Source organism: Notolepis coatsorum, assembly GCF_963971535.1.
Source record: "Notolepis coatsorum genome assembly, chromosome: 17".
NCBI classification, from domain to species: domain Eukaryota; kingdom Metazoa; phylum Chordata; class Actinopteri; order Aulopiformes; family Paralepididae; genus Notolepis; species Notolepis coatsorum.
The window spans coordinates 15,602,754-15,620,806 of record NC_140181.1 but is presented as its reverse complement, the minus strand read 5'-3'; the positions used below and the strand labels follow the sequence as shown (position 1 = coordinate 15,620,806).

The following is an 18,053-nucleotide window of genomic DNA, read 5'->3' as shown; positions in this document are numbered from 1 at the left end:
GGACAGGGAGAGAGGACAGGGAGAGTGAGACAGGTCTGCTTGGACAGGGAGAGAGGACAGGGAGAGTGAGACAGGGAGAGAGGACAGGTTTGCTTGTCTTGTTTTTACCTGTTTCATATGGGTTTGCCTCTGATGGATTTGTCCTCTGCCCCGCTCGCCATTGGTGGAAATGAAACAGAACCCTGAAGGGAAAACAGCACCATGCCTGGACTCATGAACAAGGAGAGGCGCAACGCTCTGCCCCTCAGTATCTCTGACATCACTTCCTGCGTTAGAGGTTACACTCTCGCCATGACGGCTTCCATGACCTACGACAACATCGAGGACCAGCCCATCGAAGGTGAGTACACAACACAAAACAAAACAAAAACAACATTATAATTACTCAACACAGCAGGATAATTACTGGGAACGATCACACAGACATTCACCTGGGGTTTGTCCCAGACTCTGACCCAGGGGAGGGGTGATGTTGATGGGGTGGGGCGGGGTTGTAATTAGGGTGATAGCGAGGTAAGCTGAGGGGGAGGTACCCCAAAAATCGATAGTTAACAGGGGGATAGACCTGGTAGTTTTCACTCAGGACAGGGACAGTCGAATTTAAGCAGTTGGAGGCAAATTACTTTCAGAGGAATACAGTTTTATTAAGATAACAAAACCAGAGTTAATCTGCAGATAAAACTGAATAATGTTAACATCAACTTTTATACACTGATATTCTCAATACACCATTGGCTGGTGTCATCGTCTGTGTTTACCGTGTTGACTGTGTTTACTTTCTGGTGGACTATGTCCTCTGGGTTTTATTTGATCTCCAGCAGTGCGTTTGACATATTACTGCTGAGATGAGGTCAAGTTGTTGTGTTTTCTAGTGGTCATAACTAAGCTGAATCACACAGATAACAGGTGGTCACCGTCACACTATGCTGAATTACACAGATAACAGGTGGTCACACTAAGCTGAATCACGCAGATAACAGGTGGTCACACTAAGCTGAATTACACAGATAACAGGTGGTCACACTAAGCTGAATCACACAGATAACAGGTGGTCACACTAAGCTGAATCACACAGATAACAGGTGGTCACACTAAGCTGAATCACACAGATAACAGGTGGTCACCATCACACTAAGCTAAATCACGCAGATAGCAGGTGGTCACACTAAGCTAAATCACGCAGATAGCAGGTGGTCACACTAAGCTGAATCACACAGATAACAGGTGGTCACACTAAACTGAATCACACAGATAACAGGTGGTCACACTAAGCTGAATCACACAGATAACAGGTGGTCACACTAAGCTGAATCACGCAGATAACAGGTGGTCACACTAAGCTGAATCACACAGATAACAGGTGGTCACCATCACACTAAGCTGAATCACGCAGATAACAGGTGGTCACACTAAGCTGAATCACACAGATAACAGGTGGTCACACTAAGCTAAATCACACAGATAACAGGTGGTCACACTAAGCTAAATCACACAGATAACAGTTGGTCACACTAAGCTAAATCACACAGATAACAGGTGGTCACCATCACACTAAGCTGAATCACGCAGATAACAGGTGGTCACACTAAGCTGAATCACACAGATAACAGTTGGTCACACTAAGCTAAATCACACAGATAACAGTTGGTCACACTAAGCTAAATCACACAGATAACAGGTGGTCACACTAAGCTAAATCACACAGATAACAGGTGGTCACACTAAGCTAAATCACGCAGATAGCAGGTGGTCACACTAAGCTGAATCACACAGATAACAGGTGGTCACACTAAGCTGAATCACACAGATAACAGGTGGTCACACTAAGCTGAATCACGCAGATAACAGGTGGTCACACTAAGCTGAATCACACAGATAACAGGTGGTCCCACTAAGCTGAATCACACAGATAACAGGTGGTCACACTAAGCTGAATCACACAGATAACAGGTGGTCACACTAAGCTGAATCACGCAGATAGCAGGTGGTCACACTAAGATGAATCACGCAGATAGCAGGTGGTCACACTAAGATGAATCACGCAGATAGCAGGTGGTCACACTAAGCTGAATCACGCAGATAGCAGGTGGTCACACTAAGCTGAATCACACAGATAACAGGTGGTCACACTAAGCTGAATCACGCAGATAGCAGGTGGTCACACTAAGCTGAATCACGCAGATAGCAGGTGGTCACACTAAGCTGAATCACGCAGATAGCAGGTGGTCACCGTCACACTAAGCTGAATCACACAGGTGTTTTTGACGTAAACCAAGGAAACTATAATATAAGGAAGGGTCATTACGTCACAGTGTAGTGTGCGAACGCACATTGGTGCCTGATGTCCGGCAGTGTGGCTACTTGGGTAGAGCTCCGGACTCAAGGTCATGGCCGGTCAAGGCCGTTGTCGGAAAGTGGTGTTGTTGTCCAGCATGGAGCACTCTGTCCTCTGGACTTGTCAGTAACAATGCCAGAGGCCAACATTTTTGGGCAAAATTCCCAATCAGGTCTCTGACATCAAGGGCACATAATCATCCCTCCCCCTTAATTGGCTGACATCAATCCCTGTCTCCTGAGCCGTTCAGCCATTGTGTAGTGTGATGTGTGTCTGGTGCCAGTGTATGGCAGCCATTGAGCCTGAGTAGCTCAATGTTGGTGCTACATTGTGGGGAGCGCTTTGAGTGTCTAGAAAAGCACTATATAAATGCAATGAGCATTCATTCATTCAAGTGTGGAAACTTTCAGTTCGGCCGACATTGAGTTGAATGGGATCAGCCATCTCCTCGTTTATGTCATTTAAACAGTTATTACCTCAGATGTTAGAATCATCTGCAATTTGTTGATATATTGGTTGATATGTTTCCTCAGACAGCTGGTATATTTTGAATTTTAATACAGACTTCAATAGAATTGGCACCAAAGTCTGTCACCAAGCAGAGCATCAGAACATGGTGTTCTAACGTGATGACCCTTCGTTCTTTTATAGTTTCCTTGAGATACTGTAACCAGGACACTGAAAATCTCTGTGTGCATTCTCCTGACAAGCACTCACAATTATGATGAATCACTATACAGATGGCATGAAATACAAGTGTAATTTGAATATATGCAACACTTATAATTTATGAATATATGTAATGTGTATCATCATGAATATGTGTAATGCTTATCATCATGAATATATGTAATGCTTATCATTCATGAATATATGTACTACTTATCATTCATGAATATATGTAATGCTTATCATTCATGAATATATGTAATAATTATCGAGTGCGATATTATTGGTTAATATCTGACATGTAAAACATGATCCCCAAACTTTTTCCTGTGAGGGCCACATAACTTTTCCCTTCTCTGGTGGGGGCAGGGGTCAGTTTGTAACAGAAAAAGTGTGACGATCGCAGGGGTGCCTAAACGTAAACATTTATTGTTTTCCAGAAAACCACACATAACCAAATATTAATAACCCTTTCCGGGATCTTCACAGAAAGAAAAGTCAGGAAATAAATAATAACACTATTAATGAAATAAATACAGTACCTACAGACCACCTAGCTCTAGCTCTGTACTATTTAAAAGCACAGTGCAGGACACACTCAAAGGTTATCGCACCTCAGAGATGGCAGTGGACATGTATGACAGGACAAAGGCCATATGTAATGGCCTTGGGATTGAGGAACATACTGTACTACCGGCCAAAGGAGGACGCAGAAAAGGATGGACGAGTATGTAGTTGAGTCATCTTGTGGCACAAGCTCAGACCTCAGCTCAGGAGATCAGCTGAGACAGAGACTGTTCTATCCAGTCCTCGGCAGAATGCTGCAAGAGCTTGAGAGCAGGTTCTCATGAGTTGGAGAACAACTTATGAGAGGCATACAGGCATGTTATCCAGCCTCAGACCAGTTTCTCTCAGTGGAATTGCTGCAAACCCTCGCCACACATTACAATATCCAACTATTGCCAGAGGAGATCACAGTTGCAAAGTGTTTCCTGGCCAGGACAGGCAGAGATGCAGTCCCTACTATCCAAAGTGTCTTTCCCTCCTGGATGATAATAATAATAATAATAATGCATTTTATTTATAAGGTGCCGTTCACAAAAAAAAAACACAACAAAAACTACTACTTACTAAGCATGGATGTTTAAAAGTACTAAAAACCAAAAAAAAATATCAAACACTAACAAACATTCAGCACAGGCAATGGGGATGCTGCCACCGATTAAAAAAAAAATAAATAAAAAAAGATTTAAAGCTCCGGGGCTCTAGGGGGCCCGGGCCAAATGTGGAGGCGGGCCGGATTCATTTACATTTACATTTACATTTAGTCATTTAGCTGACACTTTTATCCAAAGCGACTTACAAGTTTTGTACGACAAGTCATCAGGAAGGGTACAACTCTATCAGCTGAGTAACAATGCTCATCAAAGTGTTGCGTGCTACAGTGTAGGTTAGTTACATATTAGGACAAGTGCATGACAGTAAGGTTAGTTAGGGTTAGTTTTTCGATAACGATTCGATTCGATAACGATTCGATAACGTATTGATGATAATATACATTCTAAATGCTGTTGTGATATGTTCATGATGTTTATACTTGAATACGTTTGAAATTTAAATCGCTAGTTTTATAGAACAGTCTGGAAATATTGATTTATGACCATTATGTCATTTGCGGTCCGCCGACGGACCGCACGGGTGGAAGAGGTTAAACAGTTATTACCTCAGATGTTAGAATCATCTGCAATTTGTTGCCTTGTTAACTAGCTAACGTTTGATATATTGGTTGATATGTTTCCTCAGACAGCTGGTATATTTTGAATTTTAATACAGACTTCAATAGAATTGGCACCAAAGTCTGTCACCAAGCAGAGCATCAGAACATGGTGTTCTAACGTGATGACCCTTCGTTCTTTTATAGTTTCCTTGAGATACTGTAACCAGGACACTGAAAATCTCTGTGTGCATTCTCCTGACAAGCACTCACAATTATGATGAATCACTATACAGATGGCATGAAATACAAGTGTAATTTGAATATATGCAATACTTATAATTTATGAATATATGTAATACTTATCATTCATGAATATATGTAATGCTTATCATTCATGAATATATGTAATACTTATCATTCATGAATATATGTAATACTTATCATTCATGAATATATGTAATGCTTATCATTCATGAATATATGTAATAATTATCATTCATGAATATATGTAATACTTATCATTCATGAATATATGTAATACTTATCATTCATGAATATAAGTAATACTAAGTTATCATTCATGAATATATGTACTACAACATTCATGAATATATGTAATACTTATCACCATGAATATGTACTACTTATCATTCATGAATATATGTAAGACCATTATATATTTCACACTACTATACTGCTCCTCCTCATCCCCATCAAAAGGCCCATACTGTCGAGTGCGATATTATTGGTTAATATCTGACATGTAAAACATGATCTGAAGCATCGCATTGAAGAAACGTCAGTATAGTCATCCGTCGGGTGACGGGAGTGTTTTGTTTTCTTTCAGGGTTAATGTGTTGCTCTGTCTAATCTTCTCTCCTGACATTTAGGAATCTTCATCTACCCACTGGAAGAGAACTCCACCGTCGTGGGGTTCGAGGCGATGATCTCCAGTCAAATAATAACCGTGCAGATCAAAGACAAGGCCAAGATTGATGACTGTTACCTGGATCACGCAGCTAATGCCCTGCAGAGTAACAGTGGTGAGAGACTCGTCTTACCCCAGAGTAACAGTGGTTAGAGACTTGTGTTACTGCAGAGTAACAGTGGTTAGAGACTTGTGTTACTGCAGAGTAACAGTGGTGAGAGACTTGTGTTACTGCAGAGTAACAGTGGTGAGAGACTTGTGTTACTGCAGAGTAACAGAGGTGAGAGACTCGTCTTACTGCAGAGTAACAGTGGTGAGAGACTCGTGTTACTGCAGAGTAACAGTGGTGAGAGACTTGTGTTACTGCAGACTGAGTAACAGTGGTGAGAGACTTGTGTTACTGCAGAGTAACAGAGGTGAGAGACTCGTCTTACTGCAGAGTAACAGTGGTGAGAGACTTGTGTTACTGCAGAGTAACAGTGGTGAGAGACTTGTGTTACTGCAGAGTAACAGAGGTGAGAGACTTGTGTTACTGCAGAGTAACAGAGGTGAGAGACTTGTGTTACTGCAGAGTAACAGCGGTGAGAGACTTGTGTTACTGCAGAGTAACAGCGGTGAGAGACTCGTGTTACTGCAGAGTAACAGAGGTGAGAGACTTGTGTTACTGCAGAGTAACAGTGGTGAGAGACTTGTGTTACTGCAGAGTAACAGTGGTGAGAGACTTGTGTTACTGCAGAGTAACAGTGGTGAGAGACTTGTGTTACTGCAGAGTAACAGTGGTGAGAGACTTGTGTTACTGCAGAGTAACAGTGGTGAGAGACTTGTGTTACTGCAGAGTAACAGTGGTGAGAGACTTGTGTTACTGCAGAGTAACAGCGGTGAGAGACTTGTGTTACTGCAGAGTAACAGCGGTGAGAGACTCGTCTTACCCCAGAGTAACAGTGGTGAGAGACTTGTGTTACTGCAGAGTAACAGAGGTGAGAGACTTGTGTTACTGCAGAGTAACAGAGGTGAGAGACTTGTGTTACTGCAGAGTAACAGCGGTGAGAGACTTGTGTTACTGCAGAGTAACAGTGGTGAGAGACTTGTGTTACTGCAGAGTAACAGTGGTGAGAGACTCGTCTTACTGCAGAGTAACAGTGGTGAGAGACTCGTCTTACTGCAGAGTAACAGTGGTGAGAGACTCGTCTTACTGCAGAGTAACAGCGGTGAGAGACTCGTGTTACTGCAGAGTAACAGAGGTGAGAGACTTGTGTTACTGCAGAGTAACAGTGGTGAGAGACTTGTGTTACTGCAGAGTAACAGTGGTGAGAGACTTGTGTTACTGCAGAGTAACAGCGGTGAGAGACTTGTGTTACTGCAGAGTAACAGTGGTGAGAGACTCGTCTTACTGCAGAGTAACAGTGGTGAGAGACTTGTGTTACTGCAGAGTAACAGTGGTGAGAGACTTGTGTTACTGCAGAGTAACAGTGGTGAGAGACTCGTGTTACTGCTGGTTGGGTAGGCGGGGGGGGGGGGGGGGGGGGGAGGGGGGGGTTGTACATTGGTGGGGGTTGGGTTTGGACATTTACAGGGGCCAGTTTCGAATATCAATCTCCCGTAGGTGTTCTTTGAGAGTGGTTTTGAAAGTGGGTAGTGATTCACATTCCTTTACAGCTGTGGGTAGGGCGTTCCCCATTGATGTGGCATAATTGCGAAACGTGTTTAGTCCCTTGTTTGAGCCGAATCTGGGTTTAACATGATTTGTGGAGCTCCCTCTGGTGTTGTGGTCGTGGTATTCACTGACCTTTGGGAAGTATTTTGACATGTACATGGGGTAACTGAGGGGTTACTACTGCTGGCCAGACCCCAAGAGCTCCAACCGCCTCCAGCCAAGTCTAACAGTGCGGCTGTATTCAATTATATCACTCTGCCCTCAGATTCATCATGATAGATATGACACTCATCACTCTGTCCTTTATGAGAAGGTTGGTTGACCTTCTCTGACGGAGATTTAATCAATTTTGAAGGCCTTTATTGGTAAGCTACCTACTTATATTACATCATTATTGGAATGGAATTTTGGAACCTATGGAACCCCTCCATAGGTCCTTAAGGTCCTCTGAGTTTGCTCAGAACAGGGTGAATCTGCATTTTGATATGATGCCCCTCTAGCTCATGGAATGAACTCAAACAGTCCTTAAAGCTTGAGATTCTCCCCTCTCTGTTGCAGAGTTTAAAACCTTGATCTCCAACCATTGTCAATCAAGTTGTACAGGTTTTAATTGATTGTTATCCTTACTTGTCGTATTGTTATGATTTTATATGCTGTGTGATTTGATATGCCTTTTTTTGGCTTATTTCTGTATGTACACTCGACGTGACTGTAACTGAGGGAAACCTCCATTGCCTTTCGAGTTTATATAAAGGTTTGCAATGAAAAAACGAATTTCCAATGTAGAGGTGCGTATGCAGTACCTGGTGTACCTTGTGTCTACCTGGTGTACCTTGTGTGTACCTGGTGTACCTTGTGTCTACCTGGTGTACCTTGTGTCTACCTGGTGTACCTTGTGTCTACCTGGTGTACCTTGTGTCTACCTGGTGTACCTTGTGTCTACCTGGTGTACCTTGTGTCTACCTGGTGTACCTTGTGTCTACCTGGTGTACCTTGTGTCTACCTGGCGCGTACCTCGTGACTGAATGAATTAATGATTTTATTTCTGTCTTTTTACAAAGCAATGTACAGTAGTAGGAAATGTATAAAAAAAAGAAAGAAAACGACCGAAAAGGTGTAGGCTGAAGCTGAGGCTTATTGCCTACCCTTTTTACATTACATAAAAAAAATGTAAACTGAAAACATAATTCAGTACATAATTTTGCAAAAACAAAAACAAAAGGTTACGAAAGTCTCATAGTTTTAGTCAGGGGTGTAGCTCCAGATTCTGGGCCCCATGAAAGAATGTATTTGTAGGCCCCCAGTGAATGCGAGCGCGCGTAAGCGCGCAAGCATATCTTTTTTTGGCAATTTTTTTATTGATGAAAACGCATAATATGGTTTTTACCTATACATTCGGATCAGCAGTTCAGCACCTGCACTGTTGGTGGGTGAGCCTAGTAAAGGATGTCGCATTGCGTTCATCTTCAATGAATGGACCAATGCAATAGTCTACCAAAGCCCCCCCTCTCTCTCTATATATCTCACACACACACACACACACACACACACACACACACACACACACACACACACACACACACACACACACACACACACACACACACACACACACACACACACACACACACACACACACACACACACACACACACACACACACACACTTCAGAAACAAACATAGTATCAATGAGAGCATCAATAATACACCTGAGTGATGTCTAGTAAAAAAAAAAAAAAAAAAATTTGGGGGCCCCCTTAGTGCTGGGCCCTTGGAATCATCCTAAGCTACCCCCCCCCCCCCCCCCCAGCTACGCCCCTGGTTTTAGTGTACAGTTTATACAGTAATATACAAAACGTATACACTTTTTAATTTTTTTTGTCATGATATTATACGTTATAATAAAATATCATTAGGATTATAATATGCTTTTATATTTATATATCACCTACATAAATAATATTATGTACATACATAATTTCTTAAAATGTGTATCTAAAATACACATTTTAAATTTGTTGTCACAGTTATTCCATAGTTTTACCCCTTTAAAAGATATATATCTACTTTTTAAATGTGTCCTTGCCTTTGTGATATTGAAGGCACTGCACACTCTCCTCTACATGGGAAATTAATTGAAAGCAGCCACTCTGCTAGACTTGGCTGCTTTCGGTGAGGAGGAACCACCAGGCTCTATATCAAGAGAGGTCTGGATGAATTCACAGTCTGATAAGTTACTAAGCTCCAACCCACATGTCAGACCAAAACATAAAAAGTAAACAAAGCGCAATACCAAGCGGGGCTATTTTGCCTAAAGGTCGCAGATTCTACCTTTAATGGAGCTATTATTCTTCCTTAGGGAAAGGCTTGGCTGGCCTCTACTGAACTATGGAGCCTGTATTTACTGTATTTACTGAGTGTTTGTTTTTGTTCTATTTGAAAGTTAAAAATACAAAAAAAAAATTATTTGAATTGCAATGCGGGGAAAAGTCCGGATAAATCCATAATGCATAACTTTTGACGATATAATAATATTCATAACTACCTGCCTCATACTAATGTCTGCCCATATAACTAGCATGTACAATAGTGCTGTATACTGTATATATACATGTATATTCATATTTACCACATATATATCCATATCAAATTAGCATCCTTGCTAAATCCGGTGTATTTACACTGCATTTATTTGTAGTGTCCAGTAATATGCTCTGTCCCGTCTAAATAAACAAATAAATAAAATATCTGTCTGAATATACCTGCATATAATCCTTCTATATACCTACTTATACACCTGCATATAACCTATATAATATATATATGTATTTATTCTTACCGTATATATATCTATCCACATCTGTCTGTACCTGCATATAATCCTTTTTACATACAGTATCTGTAGATACTATATATTTATATCTGTAAATATCCCTTACCTATACTCTTACTAGTTACGCTGCTGGCCAGTATGACTTACTACCATAGTGTCTGTATACCTGTATCACTGTACATATTAATACTACAACTCTGTACATATATCTGTTTAGCACTATTCTATTACTCAGTAGTACTATATATTTTATACCCAGTCTAATCACCTGTACATTGAATATTAATATTGTACTTTACTGTTACATTTGCACTCTGGTTGGATGACAAACTTCTTTTCGTTGTACTGTACTAATCTAATCTAATAAACACAGAAAAGGCTTACTTACGTCCACTGTGGCCCAAAAACACAGAACACGTACAGATTAAGACAAGCAAGCAACACTGGACAAAACTCTAAAGACTTCAAAACCAATTACATTGGTATAAGCCTGTTTGTCTGTCTTGTAAGCTTGAGAGACCATCCCCTGACAGCAGATTTAAGGTTATTTGTGGAGAGGCAGGCAATAGCACCCCGTAAATGACCCCTACAGATGTCCTGAATCCATGCATGTTAGTGTTAAGGCTTTAGAGACTCCCTGAAAAGACTCCAGGAGAAATGAACCAGCGTTTACATTTAGGCCTCATGGGAGCTTAAAAGGTTGTTAAATCTGACGCCACATGTGACGTATATTCATGTCCAAACACTCCGCAGCGGGAGACACTAGGAAACAAACCGTTTTTTATGACTCAGATCTATTAAAACAACAGGGGACACTGAGGAACGTTCAGAGTGTTTGGTCAGTAACATGGGTCTCTCAGTCCCTCCACTCTGCAGTAAACACAAAATACATTTCCTGGTATCCCTTCCCACTTTATCCAATCAGGAGAGAGAGAGCACTAGATATTTTTACGGTATTTTAAGAAATCTTGCCGAGCCAAATTTTCCTACTGCACTGCACTGGTAAGATTATTTTGCTTGTTTCAAACACACATTTGCTTAAAACTAGTTTGTATTTCTTCTTTTTGTCAGCTAGTTCTCTCTCCCGATTGGATAAAGTGGGATACCAGGAAATGTATTTTGTTTGTGGAGGGACTGGGAGACCCGCGTGAATACCAAACCCAGCCGCATTTCTCGGAGACGCTCTCTGATTGGCCGACGCCTGTTTCTACACTGGTTAAGTTTAGGCACTCTTCGAAGTTGGTTAAGGTTAGAGTTTGTCTTAGAGCGTGACGGCAAGTTCTTTCAACGGTTAAGCTTAGGCACTCTTTCGAAGTTGGTTAAGGTTAGAGTTTGTCTTAGAGCATGGCGATAGAACGCCAGGTAGTTTGCAGGCTGTTTGACGTGGAAATGGGCAAAGACACAGCTCGTCACGGATTGGGCAAACGCGTCAGTGGCCAATCAGAGAGCGTCAGTCAGTGCCAATCAGAGAGCGTCTCCGAGAAATGCGGCTGGGTTTGGTATACACGCGGGAGACCCATGTTACTGACCAGACACTCTTTATCAGTGATGGCTGTCGGAATGTAGAGCTATTCTCGAAGTCAACTTCCTGCCTGTTGTTGCTACGCAACTGCAGCGTGGGGGGAAACTGCCCAGCCTGGTACATTGTGTACGGTTCATTTAGTGCAGAAACGGATCGTTAAAGCGGCAAATTAAAGACAATCAAGCGGAATTTTCTTCAGTCCTTCACAATGCCAAAGAGCTGCTGTGTTACGCGTTGTACTAATGACAAAAACAGAAATCCAAATCGCAAGTTTTATACCATCACGGAGGAAAAAGTGGCTGTGGCTAACTTTCGGCTAACTCGCTCTGCTGTTGTGGTTGTGGTAGCTACATGCTAAGCTAACGTTAATCACATCATATCGAACCGATAGGAGCTTATCTTATCTAATCTTACGTGGATGTTTGATCGGGTAGTGGCACACCACCACGTAAGATTAGATAAGATAAACTCCTATCGGTTCGATATGATGTGATTAACGTTAGCTTAGCATGTAGCTACCACGACCACAACACCAGAGCTAGTTAGCCGAACGTTAGCCGCCAGCCACTTTTTCCTCCGTGATGGTATAAAACTTGCGATTTGGATTTCTGTGTTTGTTTTGTTATTAGTACAAAACGTAACATAGCAGCTTCAATTTGGGTATTCGAGAGATGGCCATGTCTGTATGTGTTTTGTATGGACATTAGGCCTATGTCAAGTCAATCAGGGGAGCTTCTTTGAATCATATCTCGCCTTAGAATCACCAGAAAGGCTTTCGAAATAGTGAAATGCCATGTTGGCCTCAATATTTTCAAAACAAATCGTATGAAAATGTTATGAAATGAACAAGAATGTGATAAAACATGTAATAAAAACGGACCTCAACACATGCATTTGATACTAGAAATCCGTATGGCCCCCCCTATACCAAGATGGCGGCAGTCTTGTGACATCAGAGTGTCTTCGAGAATTATTTTAACATGTAGACCCCTTTAAACAAATAAATACCACTCTAACATGTAGACCACACTCTAGCACAGAGACGGCTAAACCACATAGATTGTTAGATGGTGCAAACGCATAGCAGTTTATTGAAGAGGGTTGGCAAGATGGTACAAGCCAAAGCAGAATAGATGGAAGTAAGTAACTCATGACAGAAGCTCTGTCCTGTGTGGGTGGAGATGGCAGATTGATCCTGTGTGCATTGATTACCTCCTGCACAACAGGGGCGCAGCCACGCCTGATTACTGGTCTGATTACCGTGACACAGGGCAGGTGTAGCTGATCCCAGGTCTGATTACCGTGACCCAGGGCAGGTGTAGCTGATCCCAGGTCTGATTACCGTGACCTTAGTCATCCCCACACTTTCCTTTTTCATTTCAAACCTTTATTTCAACTCGTGAGACACTGAGGTTACCTTTATTTACAGCGACGACGAGCTTACAAAACAAGACGCAGTTTATCAGCAATTTCAGACATATAATAGACACAATAAATAAGATAAGCTAAGATAGTTACAAGTCAATACACAGTGGTTGGAGATCATACTTTTAAATGCAGCAAGAGAAGGAACAACCTTCAGCTTCAGAGTCAGTTGGAGGATATTCCAGGTGTTAGCAGCGTCAAAGGAAAAAGCAGCAAACTGGAGGAACTCTGAGAAGTCATTTGAATGTGTAGAATAGGTTCCAAGATTCTATTCAAACAGTGTTGTGATGTAAGAGGGGAGTTTACCAATAAGGGCTTTAAAAATGAACTAATTCCAATGATAGTTACGCCTTTCAACCAGAGAAGCCGGCCATCCAACCTTTTCATAAACACCAGTTATATTAATCATAGTGGTTCATAGTTATACTATTGTTAATAGTGACTCACTCTGTTTGTACTGTACATCAATATTGTTAATACTGTACATACAATAGCTGTGCATATACTTTTCATATATACACACATATGTACATTACAATGCACTTTACTGCTCCGGTCAGATGCTAACGTCATTTCCTTGTACTCTACTTATCCCTGTGCAATGACAATAAAGTAGAATCTAATCTATAGAAGATTGTATACTGCATGTTATAGGTGCTGTAAGTGTTCAAATTATAGCTCTACATTCTGACAGCCATTACTGATAGAGTGTTTGGTCAGTAACATGGGTCTCTCACAGTGTTAATTTATTCAACGAAAATGATGACTAAATATGGTCGTCAACAAAGCTTTTCCCCTTGACGAAAACTAGACGAGACGTCACGTTAACACATTGGGTGCCACACCCCTTCCGGGAAGTGCGTAGGCCTTGCTGCCCATTAACCCCATGTAAGCGCTCACCTTGTTTGTAGAGCTAAACCTATATTTTATATTATAGCTATGGATCTAATAACGCTGTCGATTGTCAGTGAGTTGCTTCTGGTCAACATGCAAAAAACAGATAATTTTTTCATCCGTATCTTTCCACTTTATACTGTTTTGAATATGAATATAGTTTGGGTGCTTCTGAGTAATCCCAGGAAAAAGACGCGAAAATAGCGTTTTAGTGGAATCCACTTATCACGTTGTCATTTTTCGCCTGATTATCGAATCTTCCTGAAATCAACGCTAGATTATCGTTATTATCCTTCCTCGTGCACCCATGAAATGTGGTTTAGAGCGGCGCGCCGGGTTTAAAGCAAATATGTGCTTGAAACAAGTCAAATAATCTACCAGTGCAGTTTTCAAATTTGGCTTGGCAAGATCTCTTGAAATAATAAAAAAAAAATATCTAGGGTTCTCTCTCCTGATTGGATAAAGGGGAAGGGATACCAGACAATTTATTTTGTGTTTACTGCAGAGCAGATGGACTAACCCTAACCCTAACCCATGTTACTGACCAGACATGTCAGTGATGGCTGTCGGAATGTAGAGCTATTTAACATGTATTTAAACAAAGAAAATGCCACTTTAACTGTACTTGTTGTAGCTCTTTACTGATCTAGTCTGGGGGGGGTCACAGGTCACATCGTGATGGATGAGGACTTGGAGAGGACCGTGTTGGTGGTGAACCTGGGGGTCATCCCTCCTCTGGAAACGGTCAGCATCCTGGTCAGCACCTCGTCGGAGCTCTGCACCCTGCCCGGCGGGGGCATCCGGGTCTCCTCCCCCCCGGCCTGCACTCCCCGGGTGCAGAGGACCATCAACGAGGAGCAGGGCCTCTCCCCGAACTTCACCAGGTCGTAAGAACAACGACAACGTCGCATCACGTCGGTTTGGTGGACACAGCACAGCTGTCCATGAATTGTTTCCATGTATTCTTTTAACAAAAGAAGATATTGGATTTGATCAGGCTTCAACGTAGCCGATACAGATACCGATCAATTAAAGGTGTTGTAAGTGATATTTTCTAATAAGTGGTCTACATTTTAGAATAAGTTGTCCACATCTTAAGATAAGTATATGTTAAGATAAGTGTCTACATGTTAAGATAAGTGTCTACATGTTAAAATAAGTGGTCTACATGTCACAATAAGTGTCTACATGTTCAAATAAGTGGTCTACATGTTAAAATAATAGCTCTACATTCCGACAGTTATCACTGATATAGAGGGTCTGGTCAGTAACATGGGTCTCCCAGTCCCTCTGCTCTGCAGTAAACACAAAATACATTTCCTGGTATCCCGCTCCCACTTTATCCAATCAGGAGAGAGAACCCTAGATATTTTTACTTATTTCAAGAAATCTTGCCAAGCTAAATTAGCTTACTGCACTGGTATTTTCCTTGTTTCAACAACACATTTGCTTAAAATTCGTTTTTTATTTCTTACTTGTGCAGTGTGGAGTTCTCTCTCCTGATTGGATAAAGTGGGAACGGGATACCAGGAAATGTATTTTGTGTTTACTGCAGAGCGGAGGGACTGGGAGACCCATGTTACTGACCAGACACTCCATATCAGTGATGACTGAATGACAGAATGTAGAGATATTTAACACATATTCTATAACACATAAGAAAATACCACCTACAGCACCTTTAATGTAGACGATTCAGATACCGAGCAGGTAAATCATACATGATGGTCTTTCTTGGGACTCAGCTGTGTGCACAGCATCGTTTGGACATCTGATTATACAAATGAATGCTGATGAATTCATAGCCGGCGTGACGTTTGATTGTGAGTGCTCTGCATGTAGGAGGGACCGGCACAGCAGTGGCCCCGCTGACCACTCCCCCAACGCCATGTGTCTGACCGCCATGCTGGAGGAGGAGGCCATTAACTCCATCGACTACGAGTTCAACTTCCACATGGAGATACGAGCTCCATATCTCCTGGCAGGTTAGCAGATGAACCCGGGGGGGGGGGGGGGGCAGGCGGGGGTTTCAGATGGCCTAGAGAGAGAGAGAGAGAGAGAGAGAGAGAGAGAGGTAGAGAGAGAGCTGAGCTCTCTGACCCGTTAGCAGGTGCTGGTTGACTGCGACCGACTCGTTAGTAGTTTACAGTCGTCCTCGACCCCGATAAGTGCGTCATCGCATGTTCTTTTGTCCCTGCAGCGCACACCTTTCCAGGGTTAAGGCACTGAGATCCCACCCCCTTGCTCCTGGATACAGATTCACAGGGCAGTAAGATCCCACCGCTGCTACCAATGTAACCGAGTTGCCGCACTAACCAGCTGAGCTATAGGGTCAGACTTGTTGGCAGGTGCTGGTTGACTGCGATCGACTCGTTAGTAGTTTTTACAGTAACATGGTTTACTTGCGATCTGTCTTAGTCTGTTGAGCAATTCTGGGCCTGCATTCAGAAAGTATCAGAAAATGACGAGAGACAGAGTAGTACTGATCTGGTTCGTTTTTATATTAGCAAAGATTGTAGCACTCTAATTGTCCTCTGATTATAGACATTCTTTTTTAATGAAGCTTTATGGGATCATGGGCCTTGGTAGCAGAGTCTTTATGGGAACATGGGTCCTCGTAGCAGAGTCTTTGGATGTCAGACTCCACTGCTATGAGTCAAGGGTCTCCGATAACTTATAGTGTGACACAAAACAATATTTAAAAATGGCGGAATTTCCAATATGGAGGACTAACTGCACTTCCACGTTACATGGCGTTTGTGAGGGGGAGGGGGGAAATGGAGTGCGGGGGGATAAAATTAATGAATGTTGATGAGAGCCTTGACATAAGTGGTTGTAGGCAGCTACGGCTGTGGGGGTGCTGGACTTTCGTATAGGCCTTTCTCTCCCGAGCCATAGTCACTTTTCCGCACCTACCCCCCAAACGGCATGCAATGAGATTGCCCAGGGAGTCTAAAGGTTGGTGAGCCGCGTTGGAACGTTCCATCAGAGGGGGGGGGGAAGCTTGTGCTGTGAATCCCACCACAAGCGTCCCCCCTCTGATGGAACGTCCCAACACGGTTCAAGACTCCCTGGAGCAATCTGCGCATTATGTCAAGGCTCTAATCAACATTCATTCATTTGATCGCTCCGCGCTCCCCTTCCCCCACTCTCTCCCATGAGCTCAAAGTACCGGAAGTGTTGCTGTGGTCTAAAGTTGTTTTGCATGAATAGATGCATCTCTGGATACCAGTTCCACGACGGTATGAGCAACGGATCAGGAGGTTAAACTAATTTGAAAATTTTACATTTGGCCCGATGGTGGCGCTAGAGCAAAGGTCACGGGGTCACCAACACCAATGCAGTTCCTCAACGATGATGTAACACAGCGGATGATGTAACACAGGGGATGATGTAATGCAGGGGATGAAGGAAGGATATTGTTATGATAATACAAAAGGCAGTCAAGTGTGGCAGAACCCCAGGACAGACAGACACAGGAGACAGACGGAATACAATAATGATATTTAATAAGAAAACAAAACAAAACAAAATCATCAAACGTACTAAAAGAAAACAAAATCATCAAGCGTACTAAAACTAACAGGGCCTAAGTGGGGGGAGTGTGTGGATGCTCACGGTCAATGTTAATGAGATGTGTGTGTTTCAATTACAGTATGTGTGCGTGTGTCTAGCGTGCAAAACTCACGTGGTGTAGAATGTAAATGTGACAGACTGTTGTTTTCGTGTGCGTGTACTAACCAGTCCAGGCGAAACAGAGGAAGGGGGGGTTTATCCAGAGGAGCGAGCTACAGTATGAGTGAGAATGAACGGGGAGCGACACAGGGATTTCCAGGGTGGAGGTACGGTTCCTTGATGGGGAGAGCGGAGAAGATAAGGAGCGTTAGAACAAGAACGAAAACACGTGGAAAACAAAACAACGGAGGCGGGAATAATCCAACACGAGAGACATATACAGTACTAAGACTTGAAGAGACGTTTGTTAAACTAACCACAAGTGATCAGTACAATCAAGCACTGTCGGAATGTAGAACACTTATTTTAACCAAAAAAAAACACCACTTACAGCACCTTT

The 18,053-nt window shown here is 42.4% G+C and overlaps 1 protein-coding gene across 1 annotated transcript in view; it reads left to right on the top strand.

Annotated features, from left to right (window-relative positions):
- Positions 1-201: 201 nt before the first annotated feature.
- Positions 202-18,053, top strand: part of vwa5b1 (von Willebrand factor A domain containing 5B1) — a gene marked incomplete at both ends in the record, with an annotated part of 142,186 nt that continues 124,334 nt past the window's right edge. Inside the window, 5 exon segments of the mRNA XM_084333349.1 lie at positions 202-340; positions 5,612-5,755; positions 14,629-14,631; positions 14,634-14,865; positions 15,821-15,963. Coding sequence (XP_084189475.1) covers positions 202-340; positions 5,612-5,755; positions 14,629-14,631; positions 14,634-14,865; positions 15,821-15,963 — 661 coding nt within the window.